Source organism: Nipponia nippon, unplaced genomic scaffold, assembly GCF_047370975.1.
Source record: "Nipponia nippon isolate SJK-2023a ecotype South Korea unplaced genomic scaffold, ASM4737097v1 scaffold_2, whole genome shotgun sequence".
Classification (NCBI taxonomy): domain Eukaryota; kingdom Metazoa; phylum Chordata; class Aves; order Pelecaniformes; family Threskiornithidae; genus Nipponia; species Nipponia nippon.
In genome coordinates this window covers 107,974,376-107,998,365 of record NW_028262336.1, presented here as the reverse complement: position 1 = coordinate 107,998,365, position 23,990 = coordinate 107,974,376, and the positions used below count along the sequence as shown (strand labels likewise).

General features: G+C 47.5%; 1 protein-coding gene across 1 annotated transcript in view; it reads right to left on the bottom strand.

Annotated features, from left to right (window-relative positions):
- Positions 1 to 497: 497 nt before the first annotated feature.
- Positions 498 to 23,990, bottom strand: part of SLC7A1 (solute carrier family 7 member 1) — a 48,530-nt gene continuing 25,037 nt past the window's right edge. The window contains exons 3-12 of the mRNA XM_087758312.1: positions 21,438 to 21,596; positions 18,997 to 19,171; positions 16,959 to 17,083; positions 15,129 to 15,351; positions 14,168 to 14,307; positions 12,372 to 12,474; positions 10,059 to 10,270; positions 9,583 to 9,731; positions 7,062 to 7,170; positions 498 to 6,317 (exon numbers count right to left, since the gene is read on the bottom strand). Coding sequence (XP_087614438.1) covers positions 6,208 to 6,317; positions 7,062 to 7,170; positions 9,583 to 9,731; positions 10,059 to 10,270; positions 12,372 to 12,474; positions 14,168 to 14,307; positions 15,129 to 15,351; positions 16,959 to 17,083; positions 18,997 to 19,171; positions 21,438 to 21,596 — 1,505 coding nt within the window. The 3' untranslated portion in view covers positions 498 to 6,207. The remainder of the gene's footprint in view (positions 6,318 to 7,061; positions 7,171 to 9,582; positions 9,732 to 10,058; positions 10,271 to 12,371; positions 12,475 to 14,167; positions 14,308 to 15,128; positions 15,352 to 16,958; positions 17,084 to 18,996; positions 19,172 to 21,437; positions 21,597 to 23,990) is intronic.

Genomic DNA, 23,990 nt, shown 5'->3' with positions numbered 1-23,990 from the left:
CGCGGGACACAGAAGCAGGCTGCAAATGGTGCAGGCGGTGGCGGGGCAGAGAGACTCCTCCTGCCCGGTGGTTTCGGTGTTGTCCCGCAGACCCTACCCTGGAAAACCTCACCAGCAGAACTCCTCATTCATTCCACAGTCCTCATTTCCCGAGACAACCAAATTTTGCAATGCCAGCTAAATTTACACCACCTGGGTAAATTTTAGGCTAACTCTGCAGGTTCATGAAGTCCCAGCTAATACCTGAACTGGTACTACAAGACAGGGAGAGACGCACCTCAATGTCAGCAGCAACAAGCTGCTCAGCGCTGAGCACAGACCCCAGCCCAGGGCAAATCCCCCGAATTACGTATTGTCCCACCGGTCTCAGCAAACCCAAGAGACGGGGCCAGAGTTAACACGAGCAGCTCTCAAAGTGCGTGCTCTCCTGCAGCGACTGGGACAGCCAGCAGACATTGCAACAAGCTGGAAAACAGAGGTAGGCTTGCAAATGATGGTAAACAATAGGCATCATTTATTTGGATATCGAGAAAAGCTTATGTCCTGTACCACATAATTACAAGTGAATTTCCAAATTCCAAAAGCATCATTCAGGGGAGAAGTATTTACAGTGTCGCCAGGATAAAAAGTAGCCGCACACCTGCATTGCGCTCTGGGAGCAAGGTTCACATTTTAAAACTTAAGGCTTTAATCGCTACGTGAACATGGTAAAAAACAAAACCAAAAAATTAAACCAAAACAAAGATAAAAAAGATAAAAAGTATCTGTTTGCAGAACAAGCATTAAAACTATTTATCATGCCTGTAAGAAATTCTGAGAAATCATTAGGAAAATAGACGATCAAACAGACAACAGAAAGGTATTTACAGTTTGCTTAATAATTAAAAAATAAAAATATACACTCTTCCATGGCTTCAGTCAGTAAAATCTCTACTGACATGACCCAAACCCGCACTAGGTTCGCTAGCACACCGCCTCCGGGCTGCCAGCAGCTCCTCCTGCTCCTTGCACCCAGCACAGCTGGAAGGCACAACGTGCTGCAAGGGAACCCTTTGCTTCCCACCGTTGTCCCGAAACCACGAGTCACGCAGCCAAAACTACTGCCCCGCGCGGCATCGAGAGGGAGAGGTGCCTCTCACTGGCTGGAGCCTGCCAGGCCTCAGACGAACCTTGCATCTCGGAGCGTGAGCCAGGAGCAAATACCCTGAGAAAAATCGAGGTCTGGCTCTTGCTAGCAGAGCCATTCCTGGATCGCCCGGTTTCCAGCTGGGAACTCCACCACGGGACCCCAGTTGCAACCGTAAAGTAGAGCATAAGGCAGCCCGGGGGAGTTTATGGCGGAGGCATCGCTGCTGGAGTGGGAAATGCATGATAAACCACGAGGTGGGTGGCAGTGGGCAGAGCAACCGATGGCACCGACGAGGCAGCTTTGCCTCCAGCTCGCTGTTGGGACGCAGGCACGCTGGCATCCCAAATCAGGCCGACGGCCCCACAGAACGGGGAGGCGGCTGTGAGGGCAGTGAGCATCGGTTCACTCTGTTCTTATAGATTTAGCCTTGAACAAGTGCAATTTTTCCATAAGGGGAAGGAAGAAACGGAACCTCCTCATGAAGTCCAGCCCAGCGGATGTCGCAAGGTTATCCAAGGGTTTAGAAAGAGAGAGGCTTTTACTGCCAGAGGGAAGAGGCTTCCTTCGAAAGGGGAAGGTGTCGAGAGGCACACATGCAGGGGAGGGACTGCGGGGGAGCCTGCTGCACCAAAATCAACACCACTCCTCCTCCTCCTCCCTTCAAAGCCCCTCCAGCCTGCCAGACCTGCTTGTCACCATTCATTCATTCAGACAGATGACAGCAATGCTCACGTGTACGTGGCCTTCTGGGGGGGGGAATTCAAAAAATCCCACCGGAATTCATTAGCATATAAAATGCAATCACTAAAGAAGCAGATTTTACAAAATATAAACATAATATCCCATCACATTGCTTTCTGGTCTCTGAAATGGAAGGAGGAATGGAGGCAGCAGGCAGTGACGGCCACCCTCTGTACACTACGAATAGGAGTTTGTTTTCATCCAGGATGGATGAAGGGTGAGCGTGCCCATGGCAGGCACCGCCAGCTACAACTCTGCCCTTCCAAAACCCTGGTAATAAACAGCAATGCGTGGCGTCAGCACCAGCAGTGCTTTCACCGGGGCGGCCCCCTGCAGCCCCCTCTCCCCCGCTGCGCCCCAGCAGAGCCGGCTCCCAGCCAGCAGCGCTTGGCCGGCAGCACGCCCCAGCCCCCCGGTGCCCGGGGGGGGGCGGTGGGCAGGGGGGCAGCCCCTCACGCTGCAGAGCTGCCCGACACCCAGCGCAGGCGCTCGCTGCCCAAACCGGCGACAAACTCCACCCCAAGGGTGAAATGAAGCCAAAACCCAGCCGGTAATGACTTTCAGTGACCAAAGAATGAAAGTTGCAAGCAAATAAGCAAAATATAGTAGCTTTTTTTACAAAACAATTAATTTGGCGGGTGGGGGAAGCTGTTTTGACAGCAATTTTCCATTGAGAAAGGCTGTCTGGCTGGTTATGTATCTGGATTTGCTATATAACTGCAAGCTGCAGCCTTGGTGCTGCCCACCTCCTCCCGCTGCGCACCGGCAGTTGGTAGGACCCTTCCCGCAGCTTCCCCAGAGGGCTCCCCTCAGGCGAGCAGGCTGGGAGCAACCAAATACAAGGTCAGTCCTTTGGCCCAGAGCCTGCCCCAAAAGATCAGGCAGGCCATTTTTACTACACCTCTCAGCTTTGGCAGGAAAGGATCTATTCTCCTGCTGAGCAAAGGCATCGCTTCTCCATTCCCACCTCTTCATACAACAAAATGCTCTGCATCTGTACAAAATATTCTCGTCATAAAATAATGCCTGAACTATTTACAAAGAAAAGCTCAAATGAATGAAAGCATATCATTCACAACAGCAAGGTTATAGCAGCAGTTGCATGTCTTCAAAGATACCTGGCTTGATCTATGTTACATGCAGACATCAGCAGGGAGGCAGAGGAGATGGTAAAAAAAAATAAAATAATAAAACCCTCACCCATTCAGCAAAGTCCTTGATGTTGTCCTAGGAAGAGGCAGTCAAATTTGCGTTTCAGCTTACAAAACGTACAAGCAAGGGGTGGATGCAGCCAGGAGGGGATGGGGCAGGAGTACGCAGCTGTGTCAAACCCATCACCTCCTCACCAGTCCACTCCCTGGGTCAAGTCAGGGAAGAGGAGGCCAGGAGGTCCCCAGGTCCAGCTGGACACACGGGAAGCAGAGAGCCAGGGAGACACCTACGCTTCCCTGGCACTGCGCAGGGCTGCAGGCTCCCTCCACCTCCTTGTATCTGGTGAGTAGCAACAAACAGCAAGAGAGATGGCAGCACCCGTCACCAGGGAACTGATGGGTTGAAGAAGTCATGACGGAGGAGTGGGAAATGGGGCTAAGGATCCTCACCTCCACTAGCAAATTTGCAGCGGGTGGCTCTGGGCCTGGTACAGGTAATGGCACATTTAAATACCAAATCTGGTGACACAGAAAGGTTTTCCTATGAATCTTCTCAGAGAAAAGGCAACTGAAGAACAATGACACCCATGAGGACCTTCCCTTCTACATGCTGCTATTATATGCCACAAAAGCTGAAACAAAGTTATGGAATATAAATACCAGAACAGATCCCTCAGTAGACAACAAAAATAAGTTACTATTTATAAAAAAATTTACATACAGCAAGAAATCTGCATATTTTTAAATAATTTTCTTTGGAAACACACTTCCAGTCAGAACTGACCTCCAAATGGTCATTGCTGAATGTCTTAATTGCTCAGAAGCTGGTACCCAAGGTAGAGAAAAACATCCTTAAATTTTTGGTACAACAGGAAACTTTGCTCCCCTTTGAGTTTTCATCTTCTTCCCCTCCCACCACATCTTCAGTGCTTTTCGGGAGGCTGTGGAGTGTGTTGACCTTGCCTGTGTTTAAACAAAATAGACCTCAACCTAGTGGCTTTTAATTTCTATATTCTTCTCTCCCTGCTTGAGTAAGACTTTGTATATGCACGAGGGGCAAAGGCTTGGCAGACTGTCAAGACCCAGCGACTGGAACTGACTTGGGCTTCATTTTGTGAGGGGAACTGCACTCAAAATGCACCCTGAAATGCACATGGGAGGCAATGAACACATTGCCTTCACTCCCTCCAGTTCCAGCCCTGGCAAGAAGAGCCTCCCAGTGTACTAGAAGGAAACCAAGATTAAATATGAAGTCTCTCTTGGAAACCTGTGAGAGATGGTCCATGGTCTGGCCATGTAATCCAGCAGATGGTCTGCTCCCCTTTCTGCTGCACCAGATGCCCGGTGAGACCCTGGTGAAGGCATGCAGGGGTCTGTTCTTCAGTTCTCCAACTAAGCAATGGGGACAAGAGCCCATCTCTTCATCAGTGAGAGCCATGCTGACAAACAGACTAAAGATTGTCTGGTGTTCAGAGGCGGTAATGTGGAGGACACCTAGGAAAGCATCCACTCAGGTCAGGAGAGAGGATTTCTGCAGTATCTATTTGGGATGCTCCATCCCTGGAAGTGTTTGAGGTCAGGTTGGATGGGGCTTTGAGCAACCTGATCTAGTTGAAGATGTCCCTGCCTGTGGCAGGGAAGGCTGGACTAGATGATCTTCAAAGGTCCCTTCCAACCCAAACCATTCCATGATTCTATGATTTGCTTTTCAGTACGAGCTGAAGCGTGAATTTAAATCAGTGGCACACATCGGCATGGCCTACCTTCCTGATGCTTTAACAAGCCTTTTTTTAGGGTAGTGAATTTGGCTGGGGAAAGCTATTAGAGAGAATTAAAAAAAAATTTCATCTTACAGCACAACCAAGGCATTGCCAACCAAACACAAGCCCTGGTCTCAATTCCAAATTTCCCAGCCTTCACAACAGCCAGGCTCTGGAGATGATCTCCAGCCCCAAAGGGAAAGCTCCTCTCAGCAAACCAGACCCTAGAGTTTAGCGGTATTTTCTGGGCTGTATGTTCTGCTGGGACCGAGGAGCCCCTGCACACCCCCACGGCCCTCCCCTGGTCAGGGGCAGACACCAGGCACTGCTCACAGATGAACTTCAAGCCCCTGAAGATCTTCCTGTGCTTCCCCTTCCCAGGGCAGAAACGCACTCCACCTGCTGACGCCAAACCCAAGTCTCACAGCCAAATCCTTTGCTAACGCCACGCAGCCAGCACACAAAACTGATGTGGGGAGAGGAAAATAGGCCCCTGCTTGAAGGGACCTGGGCTCCCTTCTGCTAGCCACCCCACCACTGCAGCCGCAACACTGGGGATTTCCGAGGCGAAGAGGTAGGACGGCTCTTTGGAGACACCCGTTCTTTTCAAGCCATTCAAGTACTTGCAACAGTTTTATGGCTAAACCTGGCAATCCCTCTGCTGAGCGTATAGTCAGCAGAAACATCTGCTGGCATTACCTGCGCGCTGGCAAATGGCCATTAACCCAAGAAGCAGTGACCACAAACCCTCCCAACATTTCACAGCAGCAGGGCGCTTTAAAGCATATGAGTACATAGTTAAAAAAAAGTTAAATGCAACAAAAACTATGAGACCTGATACTTTGAAGAATGCAAGTCTTGCAGGTGCTTTCTTAACCAGGTGAAAGCTGGTGTTTGGCGAGAGCCTTTTTTTGTGCGTACACGTGGGGTACAGCTCACATCGGGTGAAGGATGGATCTGGTCTAAGCCTGACAGTAGCACTGCAAAATCTGCTCCATGTATGATCAGGTAGAGTATCTGTGGGGAGGTAATTCCCAGGGCTACTGAAAGAAAGACCTTTGTGAGGTCTGGTTTCATAGCAGCATTTAAGGTTAACTGGCACACAGAAGCAGTTTTCTTTCTACACACTAGGGGAAAAAAAAACCAAAAACAAACCACCAGGAGAGGGAGGAAGGGAAGCGCGTAGCCCCAGATTAGCTGACAGTGTTGCCGGGAGTATACCAGAGGTGCAGCTTTCTTCCTTGTGATCCCTTTAGCTGTGCTACTAGGCAAGCTGCAAGCTGCAGCAACAGGGCTGGGGAGTCCCGCATTACACTTCCTTATTCCTGCTTTACTGATGAACCAGGTTACACCTGATTGAGGATCCCCACCACAAAGCTTCCTTCACTGCGGCGATTCCCCAATTGCCCGTAAACCAAACATGCCGTCATTTACAGCTGTCCAAACCAGCGTCCGTGTTTCTCTCCGCATCTGCTGAGGCCGTGTAGGTGGCCTCCACGCTGTGCCATATTCCATAAGTAAAGTAGATGATAAAGCCTGCGGAAGCCAAGGGGAGAGGGCACTGTTAGCTCTGTAAGGAAACAGAAACCACTACTCATGCCGACCAACACAGGTTACACCAGGGGTAAGTCCAGCCATCCTGATGGCTTGCTTCTAGCAGACTGCCACTACCTTCCTTAGGAAAAAGCCATTAACGCAGGCATCAGTCTTTAAAAAACAATCTATCCAGGCCCCCAATGCGGGGCTGATTATAGAATAAACCTCTTAGGCTTTTCAGTGAGTTCATTGCAGTCCATTCTGCAGAGAGCTTTCTCTCTCCGTTTGTGTGCCTACAGCATCCATCCCAGTAAAGTACATCTGCAACTGATGCTAATCTTAATAGTTTTCATTATAACACATTCCCTGGGCAATTCAGCCTTCTCCACATGGCTACTGGGAGCATCCTGAGATGGATCTCAGCTCCTTCAGCTCCAGAAGCACAAGCCCCACCACCCAGACTGCAGTTCAAGGCCAACCAACAAGACGCGCTGTATTGTTTCTTGTTGGCAAGAGAACCCATAAGATGGTTGACGGATTGTTGTTTTCTCCTCACAAAGGTTTCATGGCCCTCAAATTTAAAACAAGGCTTGAGACGTACTGCCTAAATGGCTTCAGTTAAGTCACCGAGGTTGCCAAAGGATGATGAGAGTGCAGGATCTCTCCCTGGAATGCTACAATAAATTTATAGTTAACAAAATCTAGTAACTTTGAACACAGAACTTTTTACCGTCTCAAACTCACCTATGAGCATCCAGACTGCAAACCGTATCCATGTGCCTAGGTCTAGCTGCATCATGAGGTAAACATTCACAAAAATACTCACAACAGGAAGAAGGGGCAAAAGAGGTACCTGAAAAAGAAAGAGGGATACATTACATCCACAGGGCAGATCAACGGGCCGGCAGGAACATCGCATTCCTTGTAAACGGGAAGTGACGGCTGTTACCAACTCTTCAGCTGCCAGATCTGAGAAAAGGCAAGGTTAGACCAAAATGGAGGACATCGATCCACCGTGGCAGAGGGATTTGAACAATGCTGTTCACCTGTTTTAAGAATGGATGTCCTTGTTTTGTGGTCTGGAAGGTGGCAAGAGGCAAATTTTAGCAGCAATACTAAATACTTGGGGGGGGAAGGAGAGAAGAGGAAAACCAAGGACTGGATCATTACAGGTACCTACTGAAGATCAGGAGAAGCAGGTAAGGAGAAGGCCAGGAGGGACCTGAAGAACTTTGTCCAGCAGGTACCAAGGCAATTGAGCAATATAGAGCAAATCATCCCAGAGCAGAAGAAAAAGAGGAAATATTCTAAGAGAGGAGTGCAGCTGTACCAAGAATGCCTTAATGATCTGAGCTACAAAGAAGAATGAGACAGTAAAGCCAAAATGCAAAAATCAGAATATAAAGAAATAGCACAGGCATGTAAAGACAAAATCAGAAAGGACAAATTGTAACAGTAGAAAGGTTTGTGAATATGGTGAAACCAAGAGGAAAGTGAACTTCACTCCTAAGGAAAAAGGAGATTTATAAAAAGAAACAGGCTGAAATGTTGTAGGCCTTTCTTGATTTAAGCTTCACCAAAAAAAAAAAAAATTATGATGAGCAGCTGTTCACAACATTAGAGAAAGGGGATGGGCACACAAATTAGAAAACGGAAGAATATTTTTCTAAATTAGGCTTTGTCAAGTCAGTAGGAACAAATGAGATTTCGCTAGGGGGGTGAGTTATGTACCCAGAGATTGCAGAAGTGGTCTCTGAACTATTAATAGGCATCTCGGAGAGCTCTTGGTAGACCGGTAAGGTCTCTAAAGACTGGAGAAGGGAGACAAATTACCTATTAAAAAGAAATACAGAAAAACAACTGGGGAACAAACCAGTCAGCCTTGGATTCCCAGAGAGACTTTGGAGAAAAATCACTAGACAGTTAGGTTGTAAGTGTCTAAAGGACAACAAGGAGATAAGAAACAGGCATTACGGATTTAGCAGTGACAGGTCTAATTTTTTTTTCTTGGACAGGGTAGTGGCTGAGGGGAAAAAAAGGAGGTAAAATATCGTGAGTGTAAAGCAGAGAGATCTCCTCAGAAGCAAGTTCAGAAAATACAGTCTAGAAGACAGTTCCTAAGTTTTCTGCTCCTGGCCATTTCTGTTTCCACTTCTGGGACCACAACCCCAAGATGAGCTGCAAACACTACCTTGGGCAACTCTGGTTGGATTAAGTTATTAAAATCAGAGAATTTACTGAAAACCTCTAATTGAAGAGCAGTCAAAATGAGAGCAGTTTGGAGGATGGGATTAAAATCCAAAGCTAATTTAATAAATTGGGGAAACAGCCTGAAATCAATATGATAAAACATGACTTGCAGGATTATACTGGGGGAAAAAAAAGTCATCCCAGTATTTGTTGAATATAGAAAGGATGGTGTGCTTCGACAGAGCAGGAAAATGACAGTTCCTCATACTTAAAGCTGTTAAAGAGAGAATGGTCATCCCTTAGTCTCCATGGGGAGACTAAGTAGGACATGAAAGTGCACTTTCTTAGAGCCATTTAGCGAGTACCTCTTTGATCCTCATACCAAAGCTCGGTTCTTGGGTTCTCTCACCTTCTGTATCCACAATCTGATGTGTCCCTTCAAAACCATGCCCTTTTTTCCTCTGGTCTCCGTCTCTTCCATATCCTATAACCATCTGCTTTCACAAGCACTGTCCTGCCATTCCCTTCTGGCCATGTCTCTGCACCAGGTTCTGCCGTCCCAGCTTCTCCTGGACTCCGGTGCCATTTACATTTCCTTCAAAGTCCTCTACTGTCACCTCTGACCTGACCATGTGTCGCTTCCCCTCCTGATTTCCTCCTCCAACCTCTCAGCTAACCCCTTCAGTCCTTCTTTCTGTGCCAAATCTGCTTCTGCCCTGCTGGGCAGCAGGCTTGCCATGACACTGCTTCTGACATGCATTCTGCAGGACAGCACCTACACTGACATTTGAGGTTAGACCCCAAGAGGAAACCACACTCAGAGGCTGAGCTCAGCTCTGGTAGGACATCTCTTTATGCACTAAGTGCAGACTATGAGAGGTTACAGCCACGCTAGCTGGAGAGCTCAAACCATCAGCTCTATTGGCAGCCCTGCATGGAAAAGTTCACATCACGCCTATCTTCCGTGCACGTCCATTTGGCCAAGTCCCTCCTTCTGATACAGGCCAACACGCACTTCCTCCTCCAACCAGCTCCCAAACTGCTCTTTTCTAGGTACACCTCCCAGGACACTCACCTTAAAGGAGAGCTTGGTTTTGCTTTCAGGCTGCTTCCATATAATGAAGCTGACAACAAGAACAAGGATGGCAGCAATAATCCATACAGCCTTTATCAGAATGCTTGGCTCAAGGGCAGTCAGGATACAGCTAACCACGATAAGGAAACCTGCGAACAGACACCAAAAGCTTACCAAGTCTTTTTTTAGGAACTGAAAAAAAAAAAAAAAAAACAATCCACAAGCAGGCGAAGCGGAATCTGAAAGCTCGGCAAACAAAACAGCAACACATGAAAAAGCTAACTAAGAAATATGCCCTTCCCCCTATACACTTCCCCCCACAATCTGTGGATTTCTTTTCAAGTCATAAATTTAATCTGTAGATCTTCAGTTATTTTGGCCATTGCAAGAGCTCATCAAAATTACAGCCAGGAGGTGAGCTTTCCCACCATGGTGAGTACAAGGACCTACCAGTTGGCTCACTGCCCAGTGCTTACCAATGATGAAGGTTGAGATGTTCACCACCGAGCCAGAGAACTTGGAAGGGTCCGCATTTGGGGGACACAGTATGGCTTTGAGGGAACATTTCTCCTCTTCCTCTGGCAGAAATCCAGTCTGCGACTCACTGGTGCTCACAGACTCGTTGTTATCCGTCTCCTCTGTTGTCCTAGCCATCTGGTATGCCAAATTAGGCTGCTCCGGCTGATACCTAGGAAAATGGTAAGAAGGCAAAGAGCATATTGGTTTCATGCAGGGTGCTGTACGTTTACAAGTCACACAGATAGCCATGGCTGCGCCCTAGTTCACTATGGCACCAGAACAGGCATGCATAACATCTACACCCTTCTGTTTCAGGGGGAAATCCGAGGAATAATGTCGTCATAACGCAAGCAAATATGGTCAACTATCATCACCTACAGCTTGGTTGTAATGTCAGTGTTTTAAACTGGACGGTGCTCTCTTTCATAAACCCTACCATCTGTGTCACCAAAACACGATGGTGTGATAGCAGTGAGGACCAGAGAAGGAAGCGGCAGAGGGACAGGCAGACGGTCGTAACAGGGCTGTTATCTGTGGCAATTCAGCTTTTGCATTTTGGCATGGAGGTGGCTGAGCTAACAGCTCAGCAGATATTGCACCCCGGCAGCTGCTGATTGCACCCTGTGGCAACATTCCTGGTGCCCCATCCTCCTCCATCCCAGTCTCTTCTGCTGGCTTGTCTGCTGCCACATAGGGAAGGAAGAGGTGAATGAAGAATGGTAATTTTTTGTTGCGTGTGTGGACAGCACCTCATTCAACAGGGCCCTGATGCACAACCACGTGGATCTATAAAGAAAAAACACTCTTCCAGCCTCAGCTCTCTTTCACAGAAGGTTTTGCCCATGACTCTCAGCCACAAGCCCGACTAAAGGAAAGGGCCATTTTGAAGCACACCTTAAAATCGCTCCTGTGGGGATGTGTTTGCAAAGAGGGCATTTGTGAAACACTGCAAATTGAGAAATGCAGTGAAATCCTTGGCTCCAGCCACAGCAGGGTATTAGTGGCAGGACCTTACACCTTTGGCAACAGTTCATCTGCTTCTTCATTACGCAGCCACCGGGGCAGCCAAATCACTGCCCAGGCTGCTACAAGACAGGCTATCAGCTCTGCAAATCTACAATGGGGAAAATTTCATACAATGGGTACAGCAGCTTGCAAAAATAAATTAAGAAGCCATTTACAGCTGTATGGAGAAGAGGGGATCGGGAAACCAGAGGAAAAGTAAGAAGGGCAAGGAAAATCATCAAGGATTTTCACGGGGCAGGGTGGACAGCACAGGCACAGAGCAATGGTATTACAGTACAGTGTTGGCCCTTCACCTGCTGCAAGACAGTTCTTAGTTCAATGCATTTGTTGCGAGCAGGCAAAAAGACTCCGCCAGACTTTGAATAAGTCATTGAACACAAAGGTATTTTTCAGTAACACGATCTTCAAAATGCAGTCCTCATGGGTAGAGTGCTGTTGCCCATGAGGTGCCAAGCAATGAAGATACTCAATTTTCAGCTTAGGTTAGGGAAGCTATGGGAGCTCAGCACTTCTAGAAGACATGCACTAAGGCACAGATCCTGCAACACATGCTCAGGTTTTTGCTGCTGCTAGACTTTATCTTGAATCCCTTTTCAAAAGTAAGATGACCTGTAGAATCATAGAATTGTTAAGGTTGGGAAAGACCTTTAAGATCATCAAGTCCAACCGTTAACCTAGCGCTGCCAAGTCCACCACTAAACCATGTCCCTAAGCACCACATCTACACGTCTTTTAAATACCTCCAGGGATGGGGACTCAACCACTTCCCTGGGCAGCCTGGTCCAGTGCCTGACTACTCTTTCAGTGAAGAAGTTTTTCCTAATATTCAGCCTAAACTTCCCCTGATGCAACTTGAGGCCATTTCCTCTTGTCCTATCATTTGTTACTTGGGAGAAGAGACTGACCCCGACCTGAAACTGTATTGGCAGTGGGAACAGGAGTGATGATGATGCAAGCATCCAGGACCACACATCCCTCATCCCTAAGCACTGGCATATCTCCCAGGGCATTCAGGGTTGACCGCAGCAGGAGTGGCATGGACCAAGGGTTAACCAAGTTCAGAGGACCCCCTTGCAGATCCAACTAGCACAATCCCCCATGAGCTTAAAGAAACAAGTTCTACACATGCTTATAGCTGGAGATGTTCATGGTTTTACTGGGTCTATGGAAACTCTGAGGGCATCTGATCGCTGTGTGGATTTCTGTCTGTGTGGCACAATAAAGGCTGTTTTCTACATCCATACCTCAGCACCAACACGCAAGCTGCTACCAAGGAGTAAGCCAGGAGTGTCCCGATGGACATGAGATCCACAAGATCTTTCAAGTCGAAGAGAAAGGCCATAACAGCTGTAGGAGGAGGGGAAGGTGAGAGAGGGAAGAAAAATCAGTAACACAGCATAACCTGCACATCTCAGGAGTGTTAACGATGATGCAGCACACGTGTGACTGTTGCTCAGGACTCAGCTGTGGAGCTCGAGCTGTCCTGAGATAGGGAGAGGCAGGACTTGGCACATGAATACCCCGAGCCTCACAGGCTGTCCCAGCACAGCCTCAGTAGCTGGAACCAGAGGAATCATTTACTACAGCAAATGCCAGCTGTGTCTCACATAGGTATATTCACCCAGCTACCAGCAATGAGCAGGTGTTTAAGCCACAGCCTCATTGCCAGAGTCCCCCAGCACAGCTGCAGCACCCCTAAGGCCACAATTATCTCCTGAAAGTAGCTGGAGGGAACAGAGGATGGGCAGCATCTCGCTCCAGTGTCTCAGCTCAGCTGGGGCAAAACCAGGCTTGTGCGCACAACGGGACCAAGCACCAAGGAGTTCATCCTGAGTTAGCATGCCTCGTCATGGGGGTTTCCAGAAAAAGGTATAGACTGCCACCCCTTAGGGATTACCCTGCTTACACACCCTCACCAGGCAACCCCTGGTTGTACAGACCTTCGTATAAAGGCCTTCAGAAGGAGAAGCAAGTAAGTGGAGGACAGACGATCAGTCAGACATTCAGATGACGCCAACGGTCGTATGAGAGCGCAGGGACCTCAGAGCTGAGCCTGGCCCAGCCTGTCCTCACTGCACCGCCTGGAGTCCAACAACCAACCCAATCTTTAAGCTCAGCTGTCCCTGCAGCTTCATAAGCACTTTGGTCCTAGGTGCTACAGACCACTCTGAGGAGACCTGAAGGGACTGCAAAGCACATTTTTTTTACTTTATCTGGCTCTTTTTTCCCCAGTCTGGACCCGAGGCCGCCAGGTGCCAGAGGAAGGTGCCAGAGAAGCAGCTGTGAGGAGGCTCCATGTGTCCCAGCGGCAGGAGCTGAGCCATTTCACAGGAGCTCAGAGTCCACAGTGGCAGTTCAGCACCAGCTCCCCACCAAACATGGCATGTTCTCACACTGATGGCTCATCCCACATTTGCAGCAGAAGGTAAAGAGGAAGCAGCAAGGCTCTCCTCTTTGCTAGGCATCATGAGGAAGGGGGCGGCTACAAGAAGAGGGTAAGCCGTTCATCCTTGCTGTCTGGGAGGTTTAATTCCCATATTCCTGGGGGCCGGGAGAGGGAAGGGGAGGACGGATGGCTGCCAGCTGTGACTAACTGATTAACAAATGCCTGTGCTGCAGGGGCCATCTGCCTGTCTCCGGCTGCTCTGGTGTCTTCTGCCGAGCTGCTACTCACAGGCAGTGCAGTGTCTTCAGCCAAGCCAGGCCAACAGCCACAAGGATGCTGAGGCACCGCTGGCTGCCACCTTGCAGGGGGTTAATTATTTTTAAGGCCGGCAGAGCACCTATGGAGCAGATGAAGGCAATTCTTGGCATGAGACAGGATGTCAGCAATGAGCTCTGAGAAAGAGGGACAGGCACACAGCGAGCTATTCATGCTCACCCAGCTCCTCCAGGGCATGCCCTGGAAACCCAGGGCATGCTCTGGGAAGTCGTGCAATACATCCGATTAATAAGCGGGCTAGCATCAGGCGGACTTATCTGCCCCTAGGATGAGCTTATGTCTCCTTTCTGCGCATTTGTGTAAGTCTTTGGATCTTACCTGCAACGGCCCCTGATGTCACTGTTGCAATTACTGGAGTTTTTCTCTTCTCGTTGACCTTAGCCAAAAATTTAAAGAGAAGTCCATCTTCTGCCATAGCATAAATTATTCGAGGCATCGGAAACATGGAGCCAAGGAGACTAAAGACACAGAAGGGAGAATAATCTACTTATATCACCTCCTGCTGAGCACAGGCACACAAACGAAAGCAAGTTTATGGCAGTACAAACACAGAACAGGTGGCTTTCGTCCACTTCAGCTTCTCCTTCAAGGGCTCCCTCTACATACTCCTGTTGCTGACAGCTGGCAACTGAGGTGGGGCTCTCAGATTTTGTATACCTAAACTTAGCCACGGGGCATGAAAATAGCCTGACTTTCAGGTAGCAAAACAGCTGTAACTTCTATGAACCTCTATGAGTTGCTCACCTAAGTGAATATGTCTAAGTTGATCTGAAACAATACGTCTCCAGAGTGCAGAAGAACATGACATAGTTTGCCTCCAGCCTGCCCTGCCTCCCATCCAGATGGCTGTCCTGCAGGCGACCTGCAGACAGATGGCCCTGGATATGGTAAGGTCCAGAATATGCACCCTGCACTACCTGACACAAGTCTGCTCTCCACCCAGGAGGCCAGGATGTCTTGTGGACAAACCATGCTTGCACTTCAGAGTTGCCTCCATGACTTGGTCACTGAATCCATTTATATTCCAGAGATCCACCTGCTGGGTCTGCTGCTAAGATGGGAGTTTCTGAAGTGATACTGGTCATGTGCATCCCTGAAATCTATCACAGGGTGAAATCCTGGCCCTTTTGAAGTCAATAGCTCTGAATTTCATCCCTGGTCTCAGCTCCCTTGACCTAGGGGAACACAGTGAAGGCAAACCCCTGACATGCACCATTTTTTAAAGGAGCTGAAGACACGTTTGCCTTGAGAGATGCACAAAGGAAGAGCAGTGTCTCACCTTGTAGAAAGCGCACACAAGGAACCGACAGCCACTGCGTAATTGGCTCCACCCCACCGCACATATTTAAAGGCATTGGGTAAAGGGCTATTGGTATCCAGCTGGTAGTAAGGCATCATGAGTGTCAGGGCAGCTGACACGCCAAAATAAGCCACGAAGCAGATGAGCAGAGATGCCACGATGCCAATAGGAATAGCCTTCTGAGGGTTTTTTACCTCCTCGCCTAGAAGAAAGAAATAGAAATATCAGCTAAATGACGAGCAAGACTTCATGCCAACCTCGGGCATGCTGACTGGGGCTTTCAAGGGCTCCGTGGGCAGCGAGGTGCTGTTTGACTGTATGTGGAGCTGCATGCTGCCATAGCCTGCCCCAGCCTGTTGCTCCCACATCTGCTGCTCCTGTCACTCCTTCTGACATAAACATTTGTGGAGGCCTTGTGAACTCAAGCACAGAAACGATCCGGATTAAAAGCAGTCCTCTCCCCAAAAAGAGTTATTTTTACCTCCAATTAATCCTGCTATCCCACTGATGGTGCAGCCCCAAGAACAGTTCAATGATCACAAGTGATGGGACAAGAAATTATTGTGCAGTTGTCAGGCAGATCCTTGGGTGAGCATTTCAGTTAGCATCTCCACCAGAACTACTACACAGTGAACACAGCACCATAGGTGCCCAGTTCCAGGGAAATGCAGACTTTGCACAGCACCTGGAAATCATATGGATCTTCGAAAATCCCTCTTAAAAAAGGGACTCCCTCTAGTTTTTACAGAATTTTTTTGACAACCAAGTTGGGCCGAATGTGTAAAACAAAAAAATCATCAAAATTCAGGCACTGATTAATTAAGAAACAGCTTTGAGCCTTCCCTGTCCTCCAGAGCTGCTCTTCTCTGAAAGCAAGAGCTCCTGAGGTTTGGCATTTCAGGAGGATGAACCAATAAGCAGAGACCCATACACCTGTAAGTCAAAGGTAGATGAATGTGTTTCTCCTCCGAGGTGAGGCCCTAGAGCTGGCTGGAGTAATGGAGCCAGCACTTCTCAAAATCCTTGGAACAAGACGCAGTACTCCTTTATCTGTTTTTGTGATGATCTCTTCCTCCCTCTGCTCCAGCTTTGAAGCAACTCAGTTCTTGCCAAATGTGAAATTAAGGATAACCCTTCCTTTCTCCAGGGAACTGAGATTCTTCTTAGACAGGAGAAACATGACAATGCTGATGGTTTCTCTCTCAGAATAAGATCTCTGAACCTTTGGAGATAAAAACTCCCCCTATATTTTGAGCCACAGTTTTAGGCTGCAGATGACACCCTGTTTCTCTGGCTCTTTAAATATTCCAAGCCAGTGCAGCATCTTCAGCTGAAGGCACTTAAGAACCCTACTCCAGACTAACCTGTTGATTAAAGCATCATCTGGAGTTAGAGGTTCAAACTTCACCAGCCGTACAAAGCATCTGAACCTGGGCCTTCCCTGTTTGCCTAACTGGTAAAGCTGGCTGTGTTTTCTGTGGAGTCTGACCTGGTTCAGTGTTATCAGTGACCAACCATGGGAGTGGGCCGTGCAGGCAAAGAAGGGAGAAAGCTCATTTTGTGGGTTATACGGTCTAGCTGCCTGCCACAGCAGCTAGAATTCAACACTTGGGCACCCAGGGACTTAGACATACTCAGCACTTTGAGTATTAGGAGCAGCTGAGCCAAAAGTATATTTTGGGCTGAGGTTCAGAGGGATGATGAATGCAGTGCCCTGCATTACTCATTATCTGTGCTGTGCAACATTACTGAAAGCCAATCTACCAGCAACCAGGTTCATAACCAGAATGAAGGTATCTTCCCTCTTACCTGTAGTAGCAATACAGTCAAATCCCACGAAAGCATAAAAACACGTGGCTGCCCCTGAGAGAACTCCTTTCCATCCATAGGGCATAAACCCTCCAACACCGTAGAGCTTTTCTTCCTCTGTTAGACTAAAAGGCACGGCACTGGGTTAGAAGTCATCCTGCCTAGGTGGGAGTAACAAAACTATTCGTATAGCTCATAACAAAACCCACAGCTGGAGTTTGAAGGAACGTGCTCTCCCTTTCACACGCCAGCACACAAATACCAGGCAAAAATGCTAAGCCCTACCCACTGCTGAGCTTTGGACTGGCCTGCAACAGCCTGGGGAATGCACAGAATAAAAATGGTTCATGGTTTGTTCCCACCACCTGTTTTCTGGGGCGGATAAAAATGTCTTGGCAAAGACAGGGAGAAAATAGCATGAATATTAAAATTCCTCTCCTAATATTACTGCATATGTGTAGATACACATATTCATTCAAACATAAGCTTTTGAAAAAGCACAACATATAATTCTGAAAACTGAAGACTGAGAAAAATGTAAATTATCCACTTCTCACCCAAGATGGACTCAGATAAAGTGTAGGTGAGTAGACGTCAGAGAGCAATACAGGGTTCCATGACTGTCTAAAATCCACCCAATCCTCCATTCTCAACTTCAAAATTCCCTGTGCCAAGTTGATACCCAAACCGTGCTTGCGACCCTGAGGGAGGAGAGGAGCCTGCACCCCTGACGCACCAAATGCTTTGCTCAGCCTCATCCAAAGTTCATTCAAATCAACAGACAGACACCTACTGATCCCAGTGCACTCTGGATCAGGACCTCAGATCCATGTTCCTCTGTTGAGTCATGTACAACATACCCTTCAGTTTAAGTGACTTAGGTCACTTTTTCAGCCTTTGTAAAGGTGAATTAAGGCAATTAAATTAAAGTAAATCCCAACTCTGCAAGTCTTATCAGGTGTAAGCATCTGAACTCTCTTGTAGAAGCTCTGTTGAGACTTAGATGAAAACTGGCCTGTTATTTGCAGAAATGGCACAACCCAAATGTGGATTACTCTGGAAATAATGACAAAGTAAAAGTAAACCCCAGACAGATTTTACAAAAATAGTAAGTGCTATGGGTCAAAGAGCTACAGTTACACTTTGAAGCTATTGCACTAATTGCTCCTTGCATGGGAATAGCAGTAGGGAAGGAGGGGGAACCTTTCCTATAGAAGCAATTTTTTCGCAGCGGGCTGAATTTTGCAGAGAGGCTCAATAAGTAGCTTGTATAACAAGCCAAACTTGACCCATGTAACATTTATGAATCTCTCCAGTTTTTGCCAAACTATGCTTCCTTGCAGACCAGCATAAAGGGTTTAGATAGCAAGCAAGGACTGAGTTATGTATGTGGAGTTATTTAAAGGCTCTCATTGTGTGTTGTACAGTCTCAAGCAAAAATGAACAGCCTTGTATCACTGGTAACCCTTATAAGCTCCTTAATTTTGATCTTGTACAGGAAGACAGAATTTTGGCCAAGCAGTAAAATGTCATTAAAAATGGATTCATGATATGCTTGCTGCAATGCCTTAAAATAATCTGCAACTCGCCTTCATTTTATTGAGGCATTTGGGACAAGGTCTCCAAAAGGTACAACGGTGCCTCAAGGATATTGCCCAAGTGTCCAAAGAAACTACAGAGCTATACTTGGTCACAGCTTGATACAGGCACCAGAGCCAGCCTGGTGTAGCCCTGAGCAGGAGGTTGTCTAAAAGCTCTTTCCTCTCAAATTCGGATGCTGTATTGGTCATGAGGCTGGGAACGGTCAGTTCTGCAGTGGCCCTGCATAAGCACGTTGACACAGCTTACCTGCTATCAGTTTCAGCCCATCAGCACAGCCTGCTTTCAGCAAATGCCCGCCGAAACCAGCTTTGCCTCCAAGGCGTTGGCAAAGCAGGGAGCCATCCCATTTGCTGGTTTTCTAAATCACTCCACAGACCCCCCTATAAACTCGCCATTGAAAATGCATCAATTTCAGAGCTGAGAAGATCCAACCTACTTGGCTCCATAAATGCTGTGGCTGATGTTGTAAATGTCCTGTTCGGTCAGCTGCCAGTTTTTAACAGACCCTTTCACAAAGCCGGAGACCATGACGAACCCGAGGACGAGGATGTTGATGCAAGTGAACACTTTGTTCACCAGGGCAGATTCCTTCACGCCAAAAATTAAAAGCCCTGGGGAAAAAATGGCAGATAGGCAGTCAGGTACTTCGCCACCAGCAGCAGGCACTGCAGGCTTGCAGAGGTAGCCCAGCTCTGGTCATGCTGTGCTCTGCCCAACTTATCACACCTCATTTCTGCACAAAGACAAGTAGCTCAGGTAGGTCAGGATTAACTCACCCAGAAAGAGGATGAGGACTCCAGCCCAGACATTACTACTGCGGGAGGTGATGCCCCTTCCCACCCAGCATGCCCATTTGGCACATGCCCCTGCTAAACTGCTTTGCTAACACAGCTAAGCTGCTCCCACTGCTTTCAACGCCAGGTCTGGTCACCTCATGGTTCTATGCTGTGCCACCTAGACCCAGCCTCAAACTCCACCCAGAGACCTAGAGAGAGCACCCCAGGTGGTTTTTCATGAAGGAACATTGCCTTAGAGGTCTTGGCCACATGCAGAAGTTATGAACAACATTCAACTTTCCTTAGAAGCAGGGGAAAATACGAGCACAGACCAAATCCAGGAGGACAGCTACTTCTAGTGCTGAAAACAGAGAAGAAGGTGGCATCTTGGGAATCCTGCTCCCATTTAAATCAGTGGGAGCTTTGCCAGTGAGTTCAGCAAGAGCAGGATTTCAGCCTGTGATCTTAAGAGCATCCATCTGAAGAAGAACACATTTACAGGCTTTGGCAACCAGCATCTTGCTGGGGCATAGCTCAGCTTCTCAGAATGACAAGCTCTGGTAACTTGTGTTTGCTCTTCAGGTGCCTGACTTTCAAGAAGCCAAACCTTTAACCCAAATCTAAGGTGGCGGCTGAGGGAGACGGTAAAAAACTTCACATGGGCCTGAGGGAGAAGCACAACAGGGTGTCCTTACTGCTACTCCAAGACACTTCAAGGAGAGGGGAGCAACCTGTGCACTCACCTTTCCTTCTTTTAAAATAGGAAATAAGCTGAGACAGCCACATCAGAGAAGTGCTTGATAAAACTGCATACCTGTCCAGGAAAACTTGTAAGGTACCTTGTAGAAATCTGAAGCTCAAGACGGTGTAAGCAAAAATAAACTTGTAGTGTTTATATTTGGGACTAAAGCTGCTGATTCAGCAGGTTTTTGTAGAAAAGAATGGTTTGCATTTTTTATTAAAATCCAGGGAATTTGCTCCATGCAGGGGAATAAAGCCATTGGTAATCTGTATAATTTTACACCTCTGTAGTGCTAAAATGAGGAGTCCTAAATTTTGTAAATTGTATCTGAGGTGAAAGACCAGATTCTAATTTGAAACTAGAGCAATTCCTATTATATACAAATGAACAAAGAGGAAAATCTTCTCTCCCATTCAGATGTAGCCCTGAAAACAAAGGACTGCTATTGACTTCAGCAGTCCTCGATATAGTCCTAGATCCAAATGCAAACCTAGATGCCGAAGAATCCCTTGCTTATGAAGCCTGTTCCCAGGAGCACAGCTCATGCTGTGAGACAGCCATCCTGATCAGAGTAGGAAATGTCAGGATAACTTTGTTGGGGTGACACAGCAGCTTCTGTGTTCTGAAAACCACAGAGGGGTACATAAGAAGCGTAGTTTTTTAAATTTGCCTAAATTTGCCAATGCTTTGCAAGATCCAGTTGGAGTAGAGGTAAAAGTTCAGAAGGATTTTAATTTTACAAATTTTCAAAACTTTTCCAAATTCTGATCAAAGCCTTGGCACATTTTTAGAAAAAAAGAGGACCTAACTGTTTATCACACATTTATTTCTCTGGAGTCTTAAATTCATTGCTGTAAACTGAAGCACATATATATTTTAAAAAAAACCCAGAACTGTAGTACATGAGGTTCTTACTGAGTCCCGTATTTTTTTCCTCATGCTACTGGCTCAAGGCACTGAAAACTGGTAGATTATCAAAGGGGGAACAAGGTTGATAGCACAACAGAATGAAATTCTTGTGTAACAGGATTTGTGGAGGGAAGGATTAAACTTCAATACCTGATTTGAGGATAACAAGTCATCTTTTCTTTTCTTCCTTATATAAAATTTGATTGAAGGTTTTAAAAGTGGCTCAAAAAATATCAAGAATGCTGCCCTCTAATTAAAAACCTTGTAAGCAGGCTATGCCCTGTGCTAAGTCCATGGCAGCTATATAGGTCAATCCAACACTTGTAGCAAAGAAAGAGTCTTTTGATATGTTGTCCAAAATAAATCAGGACTTTGTGCCTATTCCAAAAGCAAATAATGAAATTACAGAAGGAGGAGGTCCACGACTCACAAACCCCTCCAAGGTTTTACCTGTTAGGATGATGATTATCACCACGGCGAAGATGTCGGGGTATTTTGCTAGCACTCCGGGAGCATCCATTGTCATGTATTTTTCACAAAATTTTTCAATATGCTGGCCTATGATTTCATCAAACGTTGCACTCCAAGCTCTGGCCACGCTCGAGGTTCCTGCCAGAGGACAGAAAGGATGCAGATCACCCTTCGTGGCTGGCACACGTTCCAAACAGGGGGCACCTTGCACGGCTTTTCGCCATGGAGGGCCTCAAAGCAACCTTGCATGTGCTTCCCAGGTGCTGGGAGGAGCCTTTCCCCTGCAGATCCAGCCCACGGCCTGTATTCATGCCTGGCATCTGCTTTGATAGTAACACACACAGGTGGTGGGTCTTGGACTCCTACTCAGCTGACAAGATAAAAAAAAGCCTTATAGTGGTTTGGCTTCATAGTAAATCTTGACTTTGCCTTGAGATACAGCCTAGACTGACTTTTTCCTTACGCCCCCAGCAGCCTGAACTTCCCCCTAACCTGATAATTTCTGCTACAAGAGAGGTCTGAGCCTCTTCTCATACGCGTGGCAGCCCTGGCCAGGTGACTGCAGCCCTGGCCAGGTGACTGCAGCCCAGGCAGAGGGACCTTACAGAAGACAGTCAGCCTCCGGCAGTGCGATGCTGGAGCACCAGAGCCTGGACCACGACATTTGCCCAGCTCTGTAAGCTCTGCACTCCAGCAACATGCAGGTCCGCTCCAACCTCTGGTGCTAGAGCATCCGAGCGGGATAAAGACTCAGATATAATTTATAGGTTATCTGAGCATAAGTCAGCCTATTGCAGGATGCTGGTGATGATCCTAGCAAGCGGCACGACTCTTACCTGCAGCACATGCTTAGACTTCCCCCTCCACAGCTGCTGTTTGCTGTGGTTCCCGAGAGCACCAAACCACACACAGCTTGCCAGGGTGAGGACTGAACCTGGGGTCTCAGGAAGACCAAGTCCAGGACATTGTCTGGGCCAGAAGAGTCATTTCAGAGAACTGAAATAGTAACAATGAAGAGCTACCACCAGACAGTGACAGCATTGTGTAAAATAAGTAGGCTTGGGTCTTACACAGTACACTATATATAACAGCATCTAATTGCATGATATAATTAATACTGTACATAATTACCTAGTTAAAAGAGGCTGGTTTGGTTTCGGTTTGCAGAGCAATTCCTCAGAGGACACCATCAGGGCCCCCTTCTACCTAGCACAGTTTGTCCTGACACACTTACCTATGGGCGGCTGTTCAGGTCCCAACTCCGGCACCTGCAATCGTGTCAAACAACGCCCGTGCTCACCTACAGCGAATCCCTCTGGAGCAGCGGTGGGCAGCACCTGCAGCAAAGCTGGGAACACTCACTGCCCCAATCCAGCTTTGCAACACTATAAAAATAAGCTGCAGAACAGACCTGTTTCAAGACTCTTCTGTTCACTGAGACAGCAAAGTGCACAGTGTGAATTCTTTTAAAGAGGTGGGATATCAGTGCCATCAAATTAATCTTGAAAAACTCCAAAAGTTATTGTATACCACATTACAATTTTTCATCTTAACTCTGGCACGATTTGAGGGAAGAGACTATTTCTTTAGTGCTATTTTTTTTGTCATGGCTCTAATATTTCATGTTCTAAGACAGGAACAACCAGCTCCTGCATGTGTTGTATTAGATGCCAGTTGCTTGGATGCCAGTTCCATGTAACTATCAGGCATTTATCCTAAACTCTCTGTAACCAACAGCTTTGAGGGAGCGGGGAGAATCTGACATTCTTCCAACATCGCAGACACCTGGATAATATCTGATTGTTGCTAGTGAGCACGGTGCAAAGACATTCTGCTTGTATCCAGGCGGATTTACTTGTTCTGGGTCAGCATAACCTCGCCAGGTTGAGCTGGCTCCTGCCCGCAGCACACGGCTCCCAGGAGAGCGGCTGAGCTCAGGTGCAGGGCTCCCTGAGGGAACAGGCACAGGCTAGGAGCTCACCATGTGCCCCAGGAAACCCCAGCAGCAGCTACTCGCCAGGGATGCTGTTACTCATCGTATTACCAGCTCCCACCAGCTTCCAGTTCCTGAAATGTTTCCCACAACCTGGCGTGGTTCCTCAAACCCACATCATCCCAGAAGAAAGTTCACACCAGATCCTGGTCCTGGACACCTTCTTCCTTCTGTCTAGACCACTACCAATCAGTTGCACGCCCATTTTTGCTCGTCACCCACCTCCAAGACCCCATACCAGGCTTCCCTCAAGCCAAATCACTTCAAATAATTACAAGCTATTGGCCACCCATCCTGGGACCCCAGGATTTCTTTTTCCACCTCCACAATACTTCTGAACAGATGTCTGAGAACCTCAGCGTGAAAACACCAAATGGGCTGAGCCCCACTTGGTTTCAGTGGCACTGCTTGACATTTTCTGCAGCATGACTGAGAAAAAAATTGGCTTTCTGCCCCTCTCAGCCCCCGGTTCTGAACTGCAGGATCTGCCTACCAACATATCTTTCTCCTCCACACCCCCTGAAGCTGCTGGGAGTTGT